The sequence below is a fragment of the Oncorhynchus mykiss genome, chromosome 2, assembly GCF_013265735.2.
Source record: "Oncorhynchus mykiss isolate Arlee chromosome 2, USDA_OmykA_1.1, whole genome shotgun sequence".
Lineage (NCBI taxonomy): Eukaryota > Metazoa > Chordata > Actinopteri > Salmoniformes > Salmonidae > Oncorhynchus > Oncorhynchus mykiss.
Window position 1 is genome coordinate 78,787,203 of NC_048566.1, and position 20,297 is coordinate 78,807,499.

Genomic DNA, 20,297 nt, shown 5'->3' on the forward strand with positions numbered 1-20,297 from the left:
ACATGTCAAAAAAAAAAATACTGCATAGTTTCCTAGGAACGCGAAGCGAGGTGGTCATCTCTGTCGGAGCCAGAGGATAAGTTTTCTATAACAAACATTAGGCTGGGTATCAGTCAAGCAAGACCTGATGAGAAGTTTGATGATATGTGCCTTAGCCTACCACCCAAGGCACTATGAATTTATTTTCCCTGGTTGACACAGACATGCTCAGGAAAGTGATATCACAACTTAAGCCATCTACCTACCTTCTTGATCCTATCCCCACCACCTTCTTCAAAACAGTTTTAATTCCATATCTGAAGAAATGCAAGCTATTGCTAATCACTCCTTGTTTGCAGGCACTTTCCCCTCTGCACTAAAAACTGCTATGGTGAAACCCCTTCTGTAGAAAAGTAATCTAGATTCTTCAGCTCTCAGCAATTTTCGGCCAATCTCCAACCTTACATTTTTAAGCAAAATACTGGAGAAATTGGTTTTCAAACAGCTAAATTATTTTTTAAGTGCCACCTTTATTTAAAAAAAAATCCAATCTGGTTTTCGGGCCCACCACAGCACAGTCTTAGTTAAAGTGGTATATAATCTTAGAGCCAACATGGATGCCAAACAGCCCTCTGTCCTTGTATTGTTGGATTTAAGTGCTGCATTCAACACTGTTCACCATGATGTCCTTCTGGACAGACTGCAGAGGTGGGTTGGCCTCTCAGGTCCAGTTCTAAATTGGTTTAGGACCTATTTAACCGGTCAATAGTTTTTTGTCACTCTTGGTGAACATAACTCAGAGAAAATACATATCACGTGGCATTCCACAAAGTTTGATTTTGGGTCCGGTACTAATCAGTTTATATATGTTACTCCTTGGCAACGTTATCAGAAAGCACAGCATTGATTTTCACTGCTAAGCAGACAATACTTTTCTGTGTCACCGGAGGATTTCAGTTCCGTGAATAAATCATTAAACTGTATTAGTGATTTAAATACTTGGATGGCTGACAACTTCCTCCAGCTAAATCAAGACAAGACCGAGGTAGTAATTCTTGGAGCCAAAGCAGAGAGAGAATCTGACCAGTCAAGTTCTTCCACACCAATCTCGACAAACCATTTCTGTATGGACCTCGCTTTGTGCACAGGGGCATTGTAACATGCTGACTAGACCGTGCGTCCGCATGCGTCATCGCTCGCATGTTGATTTGGCCCCCCACACCCCCCACACCATAAACATAGGGACACACAGATTGAAATATCAAAACAAACTCTGAACCAAGTATATTAATTTGGGGACAGGTCGAAAAGCATTAAACATTTATGGCAATTTAAATAGCTAGCTTGCTGTCGCTAGCTAACTTGTCCTGGGAAATAAACATTGGGTTGTTATTTTACCTGACAATGCACAAGGTCCTCTACTCCGACAACTAATCTACAGATAAATGGGTAAAAGTTTGTTTTCCAGTAATCTCTCCTCCTTCAGGCTTCTTCTTCTTTGGACTTTAGTTGGCAACCAACTTTAAGGTGCATTACCACAACCAACTGGACTGGAGTGTGGACCTCCGTTCATCTTTCAATCACCCACGTGGGTATATGCTCCTAAAAACCAATGAGGAGATGGCACTTGGGTATATGCTCCTAAAAATCAATGAGGAGATGGGAGAGACATAACTTGCAGCCAGCGCGTTGAGTGTCACAAATCAGTGTGGATGCAATGATTGAATAACATGTATGTGCACATTTATTTTGCAACACGAGCGGTGTGGTCAGCATGTAATGCTGAAACAGGAAAGAGCCTTCCCCAAATTGATGCCACAAAGTTGGAAGCACAGAATTGTCTACAATGTCATTGTATGCTGTAGCATTAAGATTTCTCTTCACCAAATCTAAGGGTCCCAGCCCGAAAAATAGCCACAGACCATTATTCCTCCACCAAACTTTAAAGTTGGCACTATGAATTGGGGCAGGTAGAGTTCTCCTAGCATCCGACAAACCCAGATGTGTCTGTCGGACTGCCAGGTGGTGAAGGGTGATTCATTACTCCAGAAAGAGAATCTGGCCATTCCTTTTAATCCACGAGCAAAAAGATAAAACATCTGGTAAAAAACCTAGGTGTTTTTTAGATTCTGAACTCAATGTCGAATCACACATTAGGAATGTGACCAAAACAGCTTTTTACCACCTGAGGAACATTGCCATGGTGTAGTAATTTCTCTTTCAGGCTGATACAGCGAGACTCAATGCTTTTGTTAAAAGCAGGCTTGACTACTGTAATGCTCTCCTGTATGGTCTACCCAAGAAAGCCATTGGTCAATTGAAAAACATACAGAATGCTGCAGCACGGATACTGACCAAGGTCAGATGGAGAGCACACATTACACTGGTTTTAAAGTCTCTGCACTGGCTGCCTGTGAGTTTTATAATTAATTGCGTTTAAGATATGTTATTAAATCAATACGCAATTGTTCACCTCAATACATGTCAAGTCCCTCAGGTCCTCTGGCAAAGGCCTCTAACAATCCCAACGCCTAGGACCAAGAGGCATGGAGAGGCAGCCTTTAGTTACTATGGCCCCAGCCTCTGGAACAGCCTGACAGAGAACCTGAGGGGGGCAGAAACACCTTTTTCACTTTCCTTAGGGTGCTTTTTAGTTTTTGTTATTCTTTAGTTTTCATCCTCTTATGTTTGTTGTGTAGTAAATATTTCAGTTTATTTTCTTTGTTTTTATTATTTTTTTCCTGTAAAGCACATTGTGTTGCATTCCATGTCTGAAATGTGCTGTATAAATAAAGCTCGATTATGTAAGTTTATACATTGTCAGTGTATGCATATGGGTCTCAGTGTGTACAAATCAGTCATTTGCAAGTCCAGTTCAGCCAACAAGCCAGCGCTCCAGCCCATTCATTCCCCCTCAGCAACATCATTTTCAAAAACACATTCTCATTAATGGGACATGGGGGAGATCCCATTGAATATGACCTTTACTTCCAGCTCTGCATGAAAAACCCAATTTGTGTGAAGTCCGCCCACATCAGTGCTAACCGCTGGCTAAGTAGCCCTGTCTCTGGGGGGTTAGGAGAGAGAACCAGATAAATGATTCCCATCCACAAGACAGAGGCAGAGCAGGTAGCTGAAAGGTTACTGCACTGCCTGGTACAATGTTCTGGTACAACACAGCTGCCATGGCCTCACTTACAAGGGTGATACATGGTAGTAGATGAGGTGAGTTCCTAACGTTCTACCTTTACTATGTAAAGCACTTAGAGCACCTGGGAAATAGGCTATATCCACATAAAATAGTGATTACTATTCAGGACACAGTGGAAGGGCAGCTAGATAGCTGAAGGCTAATGGAATAATAGGCTAGTCCAGGCTTTAACGTCTACAGTAGACATACTGTAGATATGGACTCACAACTGGAGATATGAACATGTAAACTGGCAAACATTCTATCAAACTAGTTGCAGCTCATCTGACAAGTGACACATAAATGTCCTGTTGCTGCTGCTGCGATGGCAGTAGGAAGCAAGGTTAACACTAACGGTAGTACTGATAATAGGTGCTGCCATGCATACAGGTAAGCAAGCAGCCAGACAAGAAACAAGAGATGCAGAAATGGCAAGTATGTATACTACTGGTATGGAGGTAGATAAACAGTTCCTCATTCAAAATATTGAGTAAAGGCACGGCTCTAAACCACAGGTTTGTAGTAGAAAACAAAGACAAAGTTGTTTCAGGTCTCATAGACATAATAGAAACATCAATGTTTTGAAACTAAACAAAATCAATAGAAGTTAGTAGGCTTATTTAATAAGTACACAATGTGAATTGAACTTTAATTATCTGAGATAGTATACACTACATGGTAGTATGTGGACACCTGCTCGTCGAACATCTCATTCCAAAATCATGAGCATTAATATGGAGTTGGTCCCCCCTTTGCTGCCTTAACAGCCTCCACTTTTCGGGGAAGGCTTCCTACTAGATGATGGAACATTGCTGCGGGGACTTGCTTCCATTCAGCCACAAGAGCACTTGTGAGGTTGGGCACTGATGCTGGGTGATTAGGCCTGGCTCACAGTCGGCATCCAATTCATCCCAAAGGTGTTCGATGGGGTTGAGGTCAGGGCTTCATGCATGTCAGTCAAGTTCTTCCACACTGATCTCGACAAACCATTTCTGTACGGGCCTCGCTTTGTGCACGGGGCATTGTCATGCTGATACAGGAAAGGGCCTTCCCCAAACTGTTGACACAAAGTTGGAAGCACAGAATTATCTAGAATGTCATTGAATGCTGCAGTGTTAAGATTTCCCTTCACTGGAACGAAAGGGCCTAGCCCAGACCATTATTACTCCTCCACCAAACTTTACAGATGCCACTATGCATTGGGGCGGGTAGTGTTCTCCTGGTATCCACCACACTCAGATTTCTCCGTCAGACTGCCAGATGGTGAAGCGTGATTCAGCACTTCAGAGAACACGTTTATACTGCTCCGGAGTCCAATGGCGGCGAGCTTTATAGCACTCCAGCCGACGCTTGGCATTGCGCATGGTGATCTTAGACGTGTGTGTGGCTGCTAGGCATGGAAACTAATTTCATGACGAAGAACAGTTATTGAGCCGACCTTGCTTTCAGAGGCAGTTTGGAAGCGCTATGCACTTCAGCACGTGGTAGTCCCGTTCTGTGAGCTTGTGTGGCCTACCACTTCTTGGCTGAGCCGTTGTTGCTCTTAGAAGTTTCCACTTCACAATAACAACACTTACAGTTGAGCTCTTCAGTATGGGCCATTCTACTGCCAACGTTTGTCTATGGAGATAGCATGGCTGTTTGCTTGATTTTATCCACCTGTCAGCAACGGGTGTGGCTGAAATAACCAAATCCACAAATTTGAAGGGATGTCCACATACTTTTGTATGTAGTGTACTTCTTTAAACATCTATTAGCAAAGTTCCACACTATAGTAGCCTAAATAAATAGCGCCAACATCATAACCCTAGACAGTAGGAATCTGTGTATATCAGCCCCAGCTGCATGCCCGGCAGCTGTAATGAAGCTCTCCTCTCCTACTCCGCACTCAGAGGGCCAGCTATACAACCACACAGCCTCTAATAGAGCAGGGAGATTTGCTGGGGATTTGGAGGAGCAGTAACTGGAGATATCAGGTGACACATAACCATCTATTGCAGGATATTAAGGCCCACCTACGCCCCGACGTCTCAGACAATGCGTGTATGTGTGTGTGTGTGTGTGTGTGTGTGTGTGTGTGTGTGTGTGTGTGTGTATATATGTCTCTGTGCATGCATGTGTGTTTGTGCGTGTGTGTGCTTGTGTCTCAGACTGGGGCCCAGGAGGAGATAGACAATAACAACTAAATGCTCCCACAATGTAGGGAGAGCTATCAGGTAATTTTATATCAGTGCATTCACTCTGCTTTAGCGTCAATTAGAATAACTTCCTGTGAAGCCATTCACTTTGTTTCAGCATCAGTTTTAAATGATCTCATCCATGTTTGCCATAGCTCCTAGAGGCAGTCTTGGTAGTTTACTCCTGCAAAATAATTTATTATCATCAAGATTAAATTAGTTAAAATATTTGGCTACTTCTCCAACCTCTCCACTCAACTAGCAAATTGTATTGATTAAAATAACAGCCTAGCTAGATCTTCCTAGATCCTCATCTCATCTACCATCTAGTGGACCAAAGGCTGGACCAAGAGATTCAGAAATGGCAGCAAACTTTATTCATGATTGCTCACAAGATTTGCACAGATTAAAACAACCCTGTGTAAGGAGCTTACAAACTGCCTCTTTCGATATGGGCTCCTACAGAAAATATGCAGACGGTGAGGTCGACGAAGTGGTAGGAACCTAATTAACAAACTAAAGTTGATTGTGTGCACTCGCAATGAGAGCCGTACAACATGCCCAGCGGAGTTGGATGATAAAGGTCACCATTTCTGCAGAACTTTCTAAACCTTTTGCAACATGTTAATGTTCCCACCCACAACCATGTACACACAGAACTCATTATCACTGGATGTCCCTGCCTAAATAACTAGAGGGGATTTGTAAAAAAAGAAAACGACAAAGTTCCATAAAGGGGCGAAAATGGCAGCCATCTAGGTCAGGGAGAAATCCCAAACCAGCCTAATTGGAATGAATGGCAGTAGAGGCATAGGTAATGTATTGCTTTTCCTTATGCAGGAAAATAAAAAAAGGCATGTGATTATTATTATAGTCAACTTAAAATAGCGTCATATCATTTTAAATACAGTTTATACATGTTTTATACACATTTTCTGTATAAATAGCCTATGTAAACAGACCATAAATGTATCATATTTTGTTTTCTTGGAAAGCTGTGAGTGCAGTTATATGATGCAATATCAGTACTCCATGCATTTACAACTTATCTAAGTCCTATCAACTGATTTCAGTCAGTGTATGGATGTGGATTGACTTCATTGTTTGAATGAAATGTTGGCATATTGGCTGTTAATTTGACAAATTAATGGAATAATTTCTCTAAAAAACTGTCTGTCTAGCTAATTCTTCACATGCATTGTTTTACACAATATCTTATCACAGCACTGGCAAACCATGGTTGACCAACTACCTGACTATCACGGCTGACCTAATACTATGGCTTTGACACCGTCTCTGACGGCACCCACTCCTTTCCACCGCCCAAATTACGCAACATAAGGAAACAACCCATCCCTCATTCTGGAACACATCCAGCTCACCTTAGAGTCTGACTGCACTGAGCTGGCCCTCAATTACATGGTCAACCTGTATGAGAACTCTGAGTACAACCCTCACTGTCCATCTACTGGTCTATAAAGACCACCATGCAAGCTACTCTGCTGCCCTAAAAGCAGCATGATCAGCCTTCAATTCCACCATGATTGAAAACAACAAAGCTAATCCAAGAACCCTGTTCTTAACTATCAACCGCCTTCTCAATCCTGCAAACGTATGCCCTCCTGCAGCCTCATCTGAGCAGTGCAATCACTTCTCAGATTTATTTCAAGAGTAAGTTGGACACCATCAGAACAAACATCATGGCCTCTAAAATGACCTGCACCCCACCTCAAGAATCTTCACAGAAGTCATATCCACCCCAGTGCAGTCAATCATCTTTAAAATGAAGGCCACTACTTGCTCCCATGACCCTATCCCTAAATCCCTACTCAAAACCTGTTTATCTAGCCTTCTTCAGTTTGTCATTATCCTCAGCAACAAGTCCCTGCTGACCGGGGATGTACCATCACTCTTCAAAACAGCTGCTGTCACCCCCAAACTTGACCAGGACATCGTATCCAACTACAGGCCCATCTTCAAACTCCCCTTCCTATCAAAAGTCCTGGAGAAAGTGGTTGCAAACCAGCTTCAATCCGTCTTCCAATCAGCTCTACAAAGTTTTTCAGCCTGGCTTCCAGCCCTTGCACAGCAGTGAAACAGCTCTGGTGAAAGTTACCAACGACCTACTGATGGCTGCAGAATCTAGATCACCTAGCCTCCTCCTCCTCTTAGATCTCAGTGCTTCTTTTGAAACAGTTGACCTCAACATCTGTCTGCGGTGACTCAAAGAGCACACTGCAGTCTCTGGAACTGCTCTTAACTGGTTCTCCTCCTACCTCTCCAATAGGAAGCAATACATCATGATTGGAGAGTCCAGATCGGAGGAGTCTACAGTCACATGCGGTGTTTCTCAGAGGGGTGTTTTGGGGCCTATTCTGTTCCTAATCTCAGCAAAATCCTCAGACTATAACATCAACTTCCACTGCCAAGTATATTTTAACACCAAACCAGACACCATCTTTGCCCTAGCACAACTTGGCAGCTGCCTAGATGACATCATGGCATGGATGAGCAATAACGTCCTCCAGGTGAACAACAGCAAGACTGAGGCTATACATATTTGGACACCCAAGAAGGTCACCAGTGCTGGAAACATCTACAATTTATGGTCAAGCTATCCCCCTGTCCTTTGTCATTTCTACCTGGGAGTCAAGTTTGATCCTTTGCTGTTCTTCAATGCCCATATAAAACATATCTGCAGAACATATTTTTTCCATCTCAGAAACATTGCCACGCTCTAACGTTCGCTCTCCCAGCCAGATGCAGAGAAAGTTGTCCACGCCTTCATCTTCTCCCGGATCGACAACGGCAACACTCTGTTTGGAGGCCTTCCAGCCAAATCACTTCAAAGGCTACACGTTCTCCAGAATAGTGCTGCCAGAGTCCTGACCATGACCAAGAATTCAGCCCACATAACCCCCATCTTTGCTGAACTCCACTGGCTACCGGTCAACTATAGAATTAACTTTAAAATCCTCTTCCTAGGGTTTAAAGCCTTTAACGGATTGAGTCCCACCTACATCAACAACCTAATTTCTATCAATGAGCCACCTCGCACACTCCACTCCAGCAACTCACCACTGCTTCAAGGGACTGAGCGTTCTGCTCCCTTACCTTTTATGCCTGTGCACATTGCTTCTAAAAACACATCTTTCAGTATTTTACTCACAGTGCGCACAGCCCCCCAGCCAGGCAATGCTAGGATTCCTACTTCCTTGTGCATTACCAGACATGAAACAAAACAGAATAAATACTTTGAGAACAGCTATTTTAGCATTTATTTTACAATAAATCACTACTTGACTTAACTATTTTTATGAAACACTCGCACTGCAGAGACTTGAGTGTGACCACACACCAACGTGGCTAGTGAATTAGTGAATTAGACATTCTTATTCGCCAATGCCAAAATCTACCCGCAGTTGGCGGGTGGTAATTTTAGGCCCTGAACACATTTATACAGACTGTCTTTGTTATAGTCCTAATCTGGAAAGTCCTTTTAGCACCTAGACTACTTTTTTCTGCCTTGATTCTAAATGTATGATGTTTTAATTGTATTTTTATCATCATTATACATGTTTTACCTATGTAGAGCTTTGACATAAGACTGTAATGAAAAGTGCTATGCAAATGAAATGTATTATTTGTATTACTCATTTATTACTGCACATTAGCGTCAGTGATCTGGTGAGGTGAAAACACCTGACAGAGCAGTGAGCTGTCTGAAGAACCAAGTCTAACCTAACCTGTCTGCTCTGCCAAGACCAGGAAGTGAAGTTTAAGGGGACGGCTTGGATGGATTACAGAGACCTCAGGCTAAGAAAGGAGAGGAGGAGAGGAGAAGTCTGCCCAAAAAAAAGTTTACTGAAATCAACAAGACATCTCAGGCTGAGAATGAGTGAGAGTGAGAATGAGATGGAGAAAAAGAGAGAGAGAGGCAGACAAAAAGAGATGCAGACATAGAGAGAGAGACTGAGTTGACTGGTGACTCCCTGAGCTGCCACAGCAAACAGCAGAGTGTTGGTGAAGGGACAGAAGGAGAGGACAAGGGGAAGGACAGTGTGTGTGTGTGTGTGTGTGTGTGTGTGTGTGTGTGTGTGTGTGTGTGTGTGTGTGTGTGTGTGTGTAGTGTTAGGAAGTTGTGTAAACTGTGGCTGAGCAACATGTACATTTCCCCAGAGACGGCTAACAGTCTCAGGAGAGGGTTGAAGAGAGAGGGGAGAGGGTTGAAGAGAGAGGGGAGAGGGTTGAAGAGAGAGGGGAGAGGGTTGAAGAGAGAGGGGAGAGGGTTGAAGAGAGAGGGGGGAGGGTTGAAGAGAGAGGGGAGAGGGTTGAAGAGAGAGGGGAGAGGGTTGAAGAGGGATTGTCCCTCAAATCACTCTGATATCAACGCAAATGTAATCGAAAAGCTAATCAAACACTTCACGAGAGCCCATGAGCTCATGTTGCGCAATATTTCTACAGGCTATGCAATTACGCAAGAAAACAGAGTGATTGCCTCTATTAAAAAGAGGAGGATCTCATCAGCTTTTTGTAGGCTAGGCCTACTAGTATATTAATTTCTCAACTTTCTTAATATTAAGCACATTGCTTCTCTTTACAACAGGAGTATAGCCTACCTGGCTGGCATGAAAATGAGCCACAGGAAAAGCGTCCTCCATTCGCTATTTATGTGCAGAGATAACATGTATTTTTCCCCCTGGCTCCTGTTTTGAGACAGGTGCATGATAACGGTCCATTTGCAATCAAAACTAATTTCACACACCATGTTTGGAATATTTATTTCTCGCACAGAATAGGGCAACTTTTGTATTATGAGGGATAGTAGATTGACATAGGCTAGTGCTTTTGCTGTTCGCTAGGCCTACTCATCTTGTTGGCTGACGAAAAGTAAATGTGGTCATTTCTTCCAATATCTTCAATATGCACCTCGCAATTAGATAAGGATGCACGCAGTTGCGTCCCCGATTGGTCTGTCTTCACTTGTGGCCTGTGAGAAAGACCCGATCACATGATGGATCACATGATGGAGAGCCGTGTGAGTGAGAGGTGTTTCGGAACAGGCGGCACTCAGGGAGAAGGGCTGCTAAAGGCCAGACTTTTTTTTAGGGTGCATTATGGCCACACAAAGGGGATGTCGCTGGGAAATTCAAGTCATTATAAAGTGCTTGTCAAATTGTGAATGAGAGACTGACGAAGTGTCTATAGCCTGCACAAAAAAACAAAGCAGAGTTCATGTCTTTAAAGCAACTGTTTTTTAAATCATCATTAGTCGCATCATGCAACCTTACAATTATTAAAAATCAAAACATATAGCCCAACGTTTGTACAACTAAGATTACATGAATAACTCTAAATTAAGCATCTAAGAGTACATATTTTTTGTCAACCGCTCAACACAGAATAGCTTGCATGTGCGCACTCCCTCAAATAATTTGGAGATAATATCCTGTCTCTTTTATTCAGCTTTGTTCACTTGTATTCTTCATACTATAAAATAATATAAAATAATGGCCCAGTGTCGTCCGGGTTTGGCCGGTGTAGGCTGACTTGCCTAGTTAAAAAAAAGTGTTTGGATGCTAAATGTGTTTATATTAATTAACGGTCAATTACAATGAGACCGACAGTTATTTGCTTGACAATCATCGGCTGATTAAATTTCATGACCGCCACAGCCCTATTGAGGGGAGTGTGTAGATGGGTGTGAGGGACCTAAAACCCTCCCACCCAACATGAGTAGGCGACATATTCCTTAATTGAAATCAAACCTTTGGTAAGAAATCAAAGATGTGTAAAATAAATTATATCCAGCTTAGGGCTCCAGCTATGCATTTGGCTTGCTATCTTGTTAGCTAAGTGGCTAGATTTCAAGATCAAACATCTTGGTAACATCAGAGACATCCAAACCCCTCCTGGATCAAGATTCCTGTTTCCTAAACGGTTTTCTTGCTTCAAAATAATATTTTAGAATTTTTGGAAATAGCGCCCCTTGTGTGCACTTCCGTTAATACCGTATACCCCGGGATGGAACAGAAACGGTATGGAAATCGGGAAACGGCCCAAACCTAGGTGACAGGGAAGGAGAGAGAGAGGAAGAGAGAATTAGCCAGCGGAGAAAGGGATCTGTACTCACGGCAGCCTTTCTCGTCGCTCTTGTCGAAGCAGTCGGACACTCCGTCACACTGCCACGCCCCTGGGATACACTTCCCGTCCCCACACATGAAGTTCCCTGGGTTGTTACAGTCTGTGGTGAAATTGTTCCCCGGAAGGAGCTGGCTCTCTGTGGGAGAGGAGAGATGGAGGAGGAGAGGAGCAGGGGGAGGAGAAGGAGAGGGCAAGAGCAGGGGAGGAGAGAGGAGCATGAGAAAGAGGGGATGAGGCAAGGAACCAGGATGGGGAAGATAGGGAAGAGAGTGGGGTGGCGGGGTTGGAAGAGGAAAATAATATATAATGTTTATCCGTTGTTTTGTTTATCCGTTATTTGTTTATCCGTTATTTTACCAGGTAAGTTGACTGAGAACACGTTCTCATTTGCAGCAACCATCTGGGGAATAGTTACAGGGGAGAGGAGGGGGATGAATGAGCCAATTGTAAACTTCAGCGATTTTGAGCCAATTGTAAACTTCAGCGATAATAATAATAATAGTCCAAACAGACCTAGGACGATAAAATTATATTGCATATTATTATCTCCAAATGGAACATTTTTAAAGGCAGTGGCTCCATTCCTATATCAGGCAGATCATACAAACAGAGGATAGCATCATGAATACCAATATGAGAGGTACGAAAGGGTCATATGGTGATAACAGTCAAGTCTCTGAGTCACTATTGCTGGCTAATATAACGAAAGGCAGATAAGGGCACGCACTCACTAGGGATGGGAATGGTTATATGAAAACTAAAATATCCAAACTGACAGTATTCGATTACTTGGGAGAGTATTCATTTATTTAAAAAAACATTTTTTTATTGAAGGTGCAAAATGCAGAAATCGCTCCGCCATTTCCTGGTTGCTAAATTTCTAATAGTTTGCCTAATTTCAGTATAACAAACAGTAATTGTGTAGAGAATCCGTGTACCATCTAATAATTTTCCATAAGCAAAAATATTGTCTTTTCTGCTGTTTGAAGCTGGTGTATAAAAGCAAAAAACAAAGGTTAAGAACGAGAAGTATAGAAATAGCACACATAGAGCAGATCTACCGCTTCTTAGACTTGCTTTCAATGATAATGACAGATGTATAACTCATATTTCTACGTGAATTTGATCAGTTACATATCGCACCTTTTAAGGCTTTGTCTAAAATTAAATAAAATGATCTATGTAGCATTGCTACATAGCCTACAAGAATAGATTATTAAATTCCTTCTTTTTTTTAAACAACAGTTTTATGACAGTTTTTATAAGTGTGCCCCATCAAAAAGATACACTGGTAGCCCACAAACGTTTCACACATGTAGTTTGTTGTTATTGTTGGACAATCAAAGAAGTGGGAGATTTCTAATCAATGCAAAATGGAATTAAGTTTGATAATAAAACAAGTAGGCTACGATGATCAACCAACAGGTAGGCTATTGTGTCATATGAATGGAGTTGTTGTAGACAAATCAAATCATTGTATTTGTTACATGCGCCGAATACAACAGATGTCACACACACACACCTTACTGTGAAATGCTTACTTACAAGCCCTTAACCAACAATGCAGTTAAGAAAATAGAGTTGAGAAACAAACGTTTTAAAAAAGTAACAAAATAACTTATTTATTTAACCTTTATTTAGTCAGTTAAGTACAAATTCTTATTTATATTGAAAGCCTAGGAACAGTGGTTTGTTCAGGGGCATAACGACAGATTTGTACCCTGACAGCTCGGGGATTTGATCTAGCAACCTTTCGGTTACTGGCCCAATGCTCTAACCACTAGGCTACCTGCCACACAATAAAGGGGTACCGAGTCAATGTGCAGGGGGTACAGGTTAGTCGATGTAATTTGTACATGTAGGTAGGGGTAAAGTGACGATGCATAGATAATAAACAGCTAGTAGCAGCGCTAGGTGGGGGGGGGGGGGGGGGGGGGGGGGGGGGGGGGGGGGGGGGGGGGGGGGGCATTTGATTAATTGTTCAGCAGTCTTATGGCTTGAGGGTAGAAGCTGTTAAAGAGCCTTTTGGACCTAGACTTGGCGCTCTGGTATTGCTTGCAATGTGGTGGCAATGAGAACAGTCTATGACTTGGATGACTGGAGTCCTTCCTCTGCCACCGCCTAGTATAGAGGTCCTGGCAGGAAGCTTGGCCCCAGTGATGAATTGGGTTATACGCACTAACCTCTGTAGCGCCTTACGGTCAGATGCTGAGCAGTTGCCATACCAGGCGGTGATGCAACCGGTCTGGATGCTCTCAAATGTGCAGCTGTATAACTTTTTGAGGATCTGGGGACCTATACTAAATCTTTTCATCCTCCTGAGGGGGAATAGGCATGTCTTGGTGTGTTAGGATCATGTTGGTGATGTGGACACCAAGGAACTTGAAGCTCTTGACCTGCTCCAAGGATGGGTAGCGCAGCAAAATAGCCTAAATTAGCCTTGCTACTTTAGCTAGCTAGCTGGTTAACTTAGCTGGCTATTGTAGCTAGCTAGCGAACTTCTTTACAATGATTTAATGCAGTCAAGATGGGCACTACCAGATGGTATGATAGATAACCTATGGCAGCAACAAGTTAGTCAAACTAGTGCACGTTGGTTTACTGTAGCTATTTTTGCACTCTCTCTTCCTCTGTGACACACACAGACTGTCACACACACACACCAGGCCCTGCACCTCTCTCACCCCTCCCCCACCTTTCTGCTGAAACAAGCAGAGCGCAGCGCACTGACTCTCTCTCTGGTGAGCAAGTTTTCATTGAAGATTCCCCCAAAATGTTTCTTTCAAACACTATCTAGATATCCGAAAAAAATAGCATGATTATTTGAATACTGAAATTATTTTAAATGTCCATCCCTAACATGCAGGCACAGTCGTAAACACACACACACACACACACACACACACACACACACACAATTTATCCTCTGATTTCTCTGTCGCTCAATACGACAAGAGTCTGCTGCATGCAGCATTGAGTGAAGCCTCCTTTCTAGAGTCCTGTGTAGATTATAGACCTAGAAGACAATATGGATGGCTATATTTGTATGGCATCAAGTACATCCATAAAGCTCTCCCATTGTATGATCCATTGACCCCCAAGCGGAGCAGCAGATAAGCACAGTGGCCTGTCTGATCTTTAGTAAGTGGGACATGATGAGGCAGAACTTGTTGATGCACTCCAGCATTATAGACTAATGGAGTTGGAGCGTAAACCATGTGCTGCTGGGCTGGCTGGCTGGGCTCAGGCACTGGTTGTGGGTACGCACTAACAAACACCACTACACTATAGTCGGCCTAATTATGACTTAAAGAGATAATTCCCCTGAGTCAGATGAACTCGTGGATACCATTTTTATGTATTTGTGTCCAGTATGAAGGAAGTTAGAGGTAGTTTTGTTAGCAAACGCGTTAGCGCAATGACTTGAAGTCTATGGGTATCTGCTAGCAAGTAGATAAAAGGGCCACATTGCCAAAATCCAGAATTATCCCTTTAAGGATAACAAGGCACAGGATGTGTCCCAAATGGAACCCTATTTCCTATACTGTACCCATAGGGCTCTAGTCAAAAGTAGTGCACTAAATAGGGATCATTTTGGACCCCTACACCTTGAGTCCCGCCCACTTGTTTTGAACCTCCTCTGATCCAGCCATTCCCAGTGCTTCATCTGAGTGATTTACAGCTGCTATGAGTCATAGAGGTATTACAGGTGTATGAGAAGTGTTTCATTATCACCCTGGCCATTTAATGCCCTGATCACACCTACAGAATCATTGTGTAAAATGGTACAAAGCATCATTTGGATATGTGTGCAACAAAAGCTCAACATTCACCTTCTGTGCGACCATTGCTGTCAAGCCATCTACACATACAGTTTGACGCTTACGCTCGATAAATCCAAAGTATGCACCTCACAGAACGCACTACAATTGCCTCTGCAACGCAAAAAATGCCTCTGCAACCAAAATGCAATGACGCTGTCGGTGTGATCGAGGCATAAACCTTGAGGTTCTGAAAATGTCTACATAACATCCTGTCAGAATGTTTACACCGCAGCCCTCTCCTGATCCTTAGAGTGGGTGATGTAAGCCTCACTTTTGTCTCTTGCAATAAAAGGAGAAAGGGACTGAGGGAGAGACAGAAAGGGAGAAAAGGGGCTGTTGCCAGGTCTTTTATGTGTAGCATTCTAATAGTTATTTCTCTAATTGGCAGGAGGACGTGCCAGCGGGTTTGTAGGATGGCTACACTGAGCTGCTTCAACCAGCCTCCAGTAGCAGTGACACACACACACACACACACACACACACACACACATAAATTCACATGGGTGCACACACACTGGAAATGTGTATGAGGGAGCCGTGCATATAGACTTGAGAGAACCGGGCTGTTTGCGAGGGGCAATGGGTTAATTAGAGAGTTGCTCTGGGACTGTACGTGTGTGTGTGTGTGCACTAGCACTACACCAGGATATTGGCCTACACTTACTCACTCACTCTTCTACACCTCACTCAGTCCATCATGCATTCATTAATTTATTCACTCTGAGATGCGTGTCCTTCCCTACATACGATGTCTTCCTACACAAGGACACACAATCTATGCATCCCAGTTCACTGGCTCCTTTTGTAATAAAAAGGCAATCTCATTTCACTGTCTGGAATCAGCTTACTGTAGGGTTTTCATCAGTAACACTTAACTGTATACCTTAGTGCATCGTTCCTACTTAAATCGCCCAAGGTGACTTGAGATAACCTTCAATTGATTTGGCAATGCATTTACCTTTTCAGCATGAAACACACCGCATATGCATGCAGGCACACACACACGCACCCGTCCCAGCACTCTACTACTCTTCACCTAATTCACTTCATTTTTACTCCATTTAAAATCATCAGAAAGTAAGATACCTGTAGGAGTCTCTAAACGAAGCATACCTGGGGACTATGTGTTAACAGTAATACGAATATGAAAGCAATTACACTGAGCCAATATTGACTAGACCTCGCTCCCCTCTTCCTGTCAGCCCCCCGTTCCCTTCACCCGCCGTCAGCCCCCCCCCCCCCCCCCCCCCCCCCCAACCTCTGTCAACTAGAATCCTTGGGCTTTAAGCCTCCACGGATACACAGTAGGCACGCCTGGACCAGTCTATGCATAATCCCTACTGTCACACACACCTCAACTGTAGACACAGGGAAAAGAGAGGGATGGAGAGAGAGCGAGAGACAGGGATGAGAGAGAGATATGTAAGAGAGTAGGATGGAGCAGACACTGCATACTCAATACAGCTACCTCCATAGGGGGAATAGAGAGTGGAGTGGAGAAAAAAAGGCAACAGCCCATCTGGATGAGAGGCTGCATAATCCCCACTTCCACTGGAGATACAGGGGAGAGAGGGGGGGGGGGGGGGGGGGGGGAGCAAGGAATACAAGGGGAGAAATGACAGGTTGGGGATAGACAAAATGGGGGGGTGGCAGAGGAGAGACAGAGGGGATAGAGAGAAGGAGGGAGGATGAGGTGAGACATAGATTCGAATGGTACATAATTGATGAGGGGATTATATACACAGGGTGTATGTCACACACCCCATTAAGAATGTAAACTTGAGTTTGAAGCAGAAAAAATACAGACAGTTACATTTTCAGGACTCCAAATCAAATACGGAAGGGCTTTTTATGTTTGAGGAAGGTAAAAATAAGGGAGGGGACGGATCAATATTAGACAGCTCTGAATAAGCCTGTCTTTTTTTATGACTAGAGGTAGGAATTTATTTTCCAATTACAGACTGACTTTAATGGGTTGGCTGTATCAGGAACTTCTGAAGCACAGCGAGTGGTGGAGGGAAATTGGAGCCGTGTGTGTGTGTGTGTGTGTGTCTGTCAAAGTCTGTATGCGCGTGTGTGTGTTAGGGCTATGATGGTTATGGAATTTTGGATTACGGTTATTGGCCAGGCAAATAACCCCCCCACCCCCTAAAAAAATATATATATTTTTGCAAAAAAAAGTATATTAGACATACATTTTCCCCTCTCTGCCGCTGCATGTGCTGACATTGCAATAGAATAGAACGGACCTCCCCATTCAAGTCCCTGATTGCATAATGGGTGGGCTGGAGACCATTGTGAGTGTACCCATTGCAAAGAGGAAGATGCTAAACTAATCTTTGTCCATAGGAGCAACACAGGAAGTAGAAATAGGATTATTGCGTCACAAAGCCAGGCAGCCATTGTGAGTGTACCCATGAGTTTTCCAGTCAAATTGCCAGGGTTTTGCAGAGGTTCCAAGCACGTTCTATTCATTCGATTTCTATATGTGCCGCTGCTGCATTGTGGGAGTCTTGTTTGCTACAACACCTTGCTTGTTTTACGGGGGAGTCTTTGTTGGGGACATCAAGGTCACAGAGGAAGACTGTCCAGTCATCCCTCTCTTCTGTCCTCCTCAGCTGCTTTCCTTCCATCTCCCTCTCTTCTCCCTCTCTGCTGTGTCTTATTGTTCAGTCTCTAGATGGGAACAGCGCAAAGGGCAGGGAGCACAGGGCACAAGTCACATAGCATTACATATTACACACACAAGGCATGGGGCACAGGGCACCGGTCATCCAATATAAATGAACAGTCTGTTTGAATTCCCTGTACAGGCCTGAGGCTAGGCCTCTGAAGGTCTCCTACATGCAGAGTTAGCTAGCCTGTAGCATTGAACAGTGTAATAACATACAGGCTTTACTGGAAGCTTTCAGGCATCACTGCTCTTTGTGCATTTCTCCCCATTCAGGAGAGGTTAGATGTAAGTGTTGCAGCCTGCTGTTATATCTCTGTCTATTATGTATTCAATTGATCTAAACCAGGGCAAAGGGTGTGGGATCTTTTCTATGATTCGTTCCATTGAATGCTACAGATGTCTCAAGTTTGAGCAGTGGTGTGTATCATGGGTGCCAAGGGAAGCCAGGCTTCCTCCAAAAATGTACCAATAAAAAAAAAGTATATATTTTATCTCTCTGTGTTTCATAATGTTCCTTCAATTTGCAAGAGGCTGAATGCATCTCACAGGAGTAAGCATCCGAGCGAGCGAAACAACACCCCTCCGTTTCTCTACACGTCGGTCCTCTATCTGATGCTGTCTGGTCCAAACGACTCAAAGGAGGCTTGCAGAAAAGTTTTTAACAAACACACACATGTGCAAACAGCCTTCACCAGAGAGATCTGTCAACTAAACAAAACAAATATGTCTGGACCCTCTCCCTAGCCAACCGAACACATGTATTACACCATGGGTACTAAACAAGCTGTCCCACATGGGTCTGGGCTCTAGGTGGAGTGTACTAACAATACAGCATGCAGTTCATTGTGCCAAATACAGTCAGTGCCTCACTCTCTTTTCTCGTGTTCCTTTTGCACACAAAGTACACACACAAAACTAACACACAAAAATACAAAGACACCTGCTTCACTGAGTTTTTAAAAAACACACTTTGCATAATGTGAATAAATTAGGGATGTGACAAATGGACAATATTGCTTAACGTTCAAAATGAATTTTTATCATTAGTTTTCCATTAAAACAAAAAATAAAATCTCTCCCAATGCCGAATAATGGTCCTATGATACAGTGGGGCAAAAACGAATTTAGTCAGCCACCAATTGTGCAAGTTCTCCCACTTAAAAAGATGAGAGGCCTGTAATTTTCATCATAGGTACACTTCAACTATGACGGACAAAATGAGAAAAAAAAATTCAGAAAATCACATTGTAGGATTTTTTATGAATAACACAAGTTTATCTCAATAATTTGTTATATACCCTTTGTTGGCAATGACAGAGGTCAAACGTTTCTGTAAGTCTTCACAAGGTTTTCACACACTGTTGCTGGTATTTTGGCCCATTCCTCCATGCATATCTCCTCTAGAGCAGTGATGTTTTGGTGCTGTTAATGGGCAACACGGACTTTCAACTCCCTCCAAAGATTTTCTATGGGGTTGAGATCTGGAGACTGGCTAGGCCACTCCAGGACCTTGAAATGCTTCTTACGAAGCCACTCCTTCGTTGCCCGGGCGGTGTGTTTGGGATCATTGTCATGCTGAAAGACCCAGCCACGTTTCATCTTCAATGCCCTTGCTGATGGAAGGAGATTTTCACTCAGAATCTCACGATACATGGCCTCATTCATTCTTTCCTTTACACGGATCAGTCGTCCTGGTCCCTTTGCAGAAAAACAGCCCCAAAGCATGATGTTTCCACCGCCATGCTTCACAGTAGGTATGGTGTTCTTTGGATGCAACTCAGCATTCTTTGTCCTCCAAACACAACGAGTTGAGTTTTTACTAAAAAGTTATATTTTGGTTTCATCTGACCATATGACATTCTCCCAATCTTCTTCTGGATCATCCAAATGCTCTCTAGCAAACTTCAGACGGGCCTGGACATGTACTGGCTTATGCAGGGGGACACGTCTGGCACTGCAGGATTTGAGTCCCTGGCGGCGTAGTGTGTTACTGATGGTAGGCTTTGTTACTTTGGTCCCAGCTCTCTGCAGGTCATTCACTAGGTCCCCCCGTGTGGTTCTGGGATTTTTGCGATCATTTTGACCCCACGGGGTGAGATCTTGCGTGGAGCCCCAGATCAAGGGAGATTATCAGTGGTCTTGTATGTCTTCCATTTCCTAATAATTGCTCCCACAGTTGATTTCTTCAAACCAAGCTGCTTACCTATTAGATTCAGTCTTCCCAGCCTGGTGCAGGTCTACAATTTTGTTTCTGGTGTCCTTTGACAGCTCTTTGGTCTTGGCCATAGTGGAGTTTGGAGTGTGACTGT

General features: G+C 43.4%; 1 protein-coding gene across 2 annotated transcripts in view; it reads right to left on the minus strand.

The window, feature by feature from the left end:
- Nucleotides 1-20,297, minus strand: part of LOC110497066 (low-density lipoprotein receptor class A domain-containing protein 3) — a 142,568-nt gene that overhangs the window by 76,305 nt on the left and 45,966 nt on the right. For both annotated transcript variants that reach the window (XM_036956343.1, XM_036956334.1), the window contains exon 2: nucleotides 11,480-11,626. In XM_036956343.1, the coding sequence (XP_036812238.1) occupies nucleotides 11,480-11,626 (147 nt within the window). The remainder of the gene's footprint in view (nucleotides 1-11,479; nucleotides 11,627-20,297) is intronic.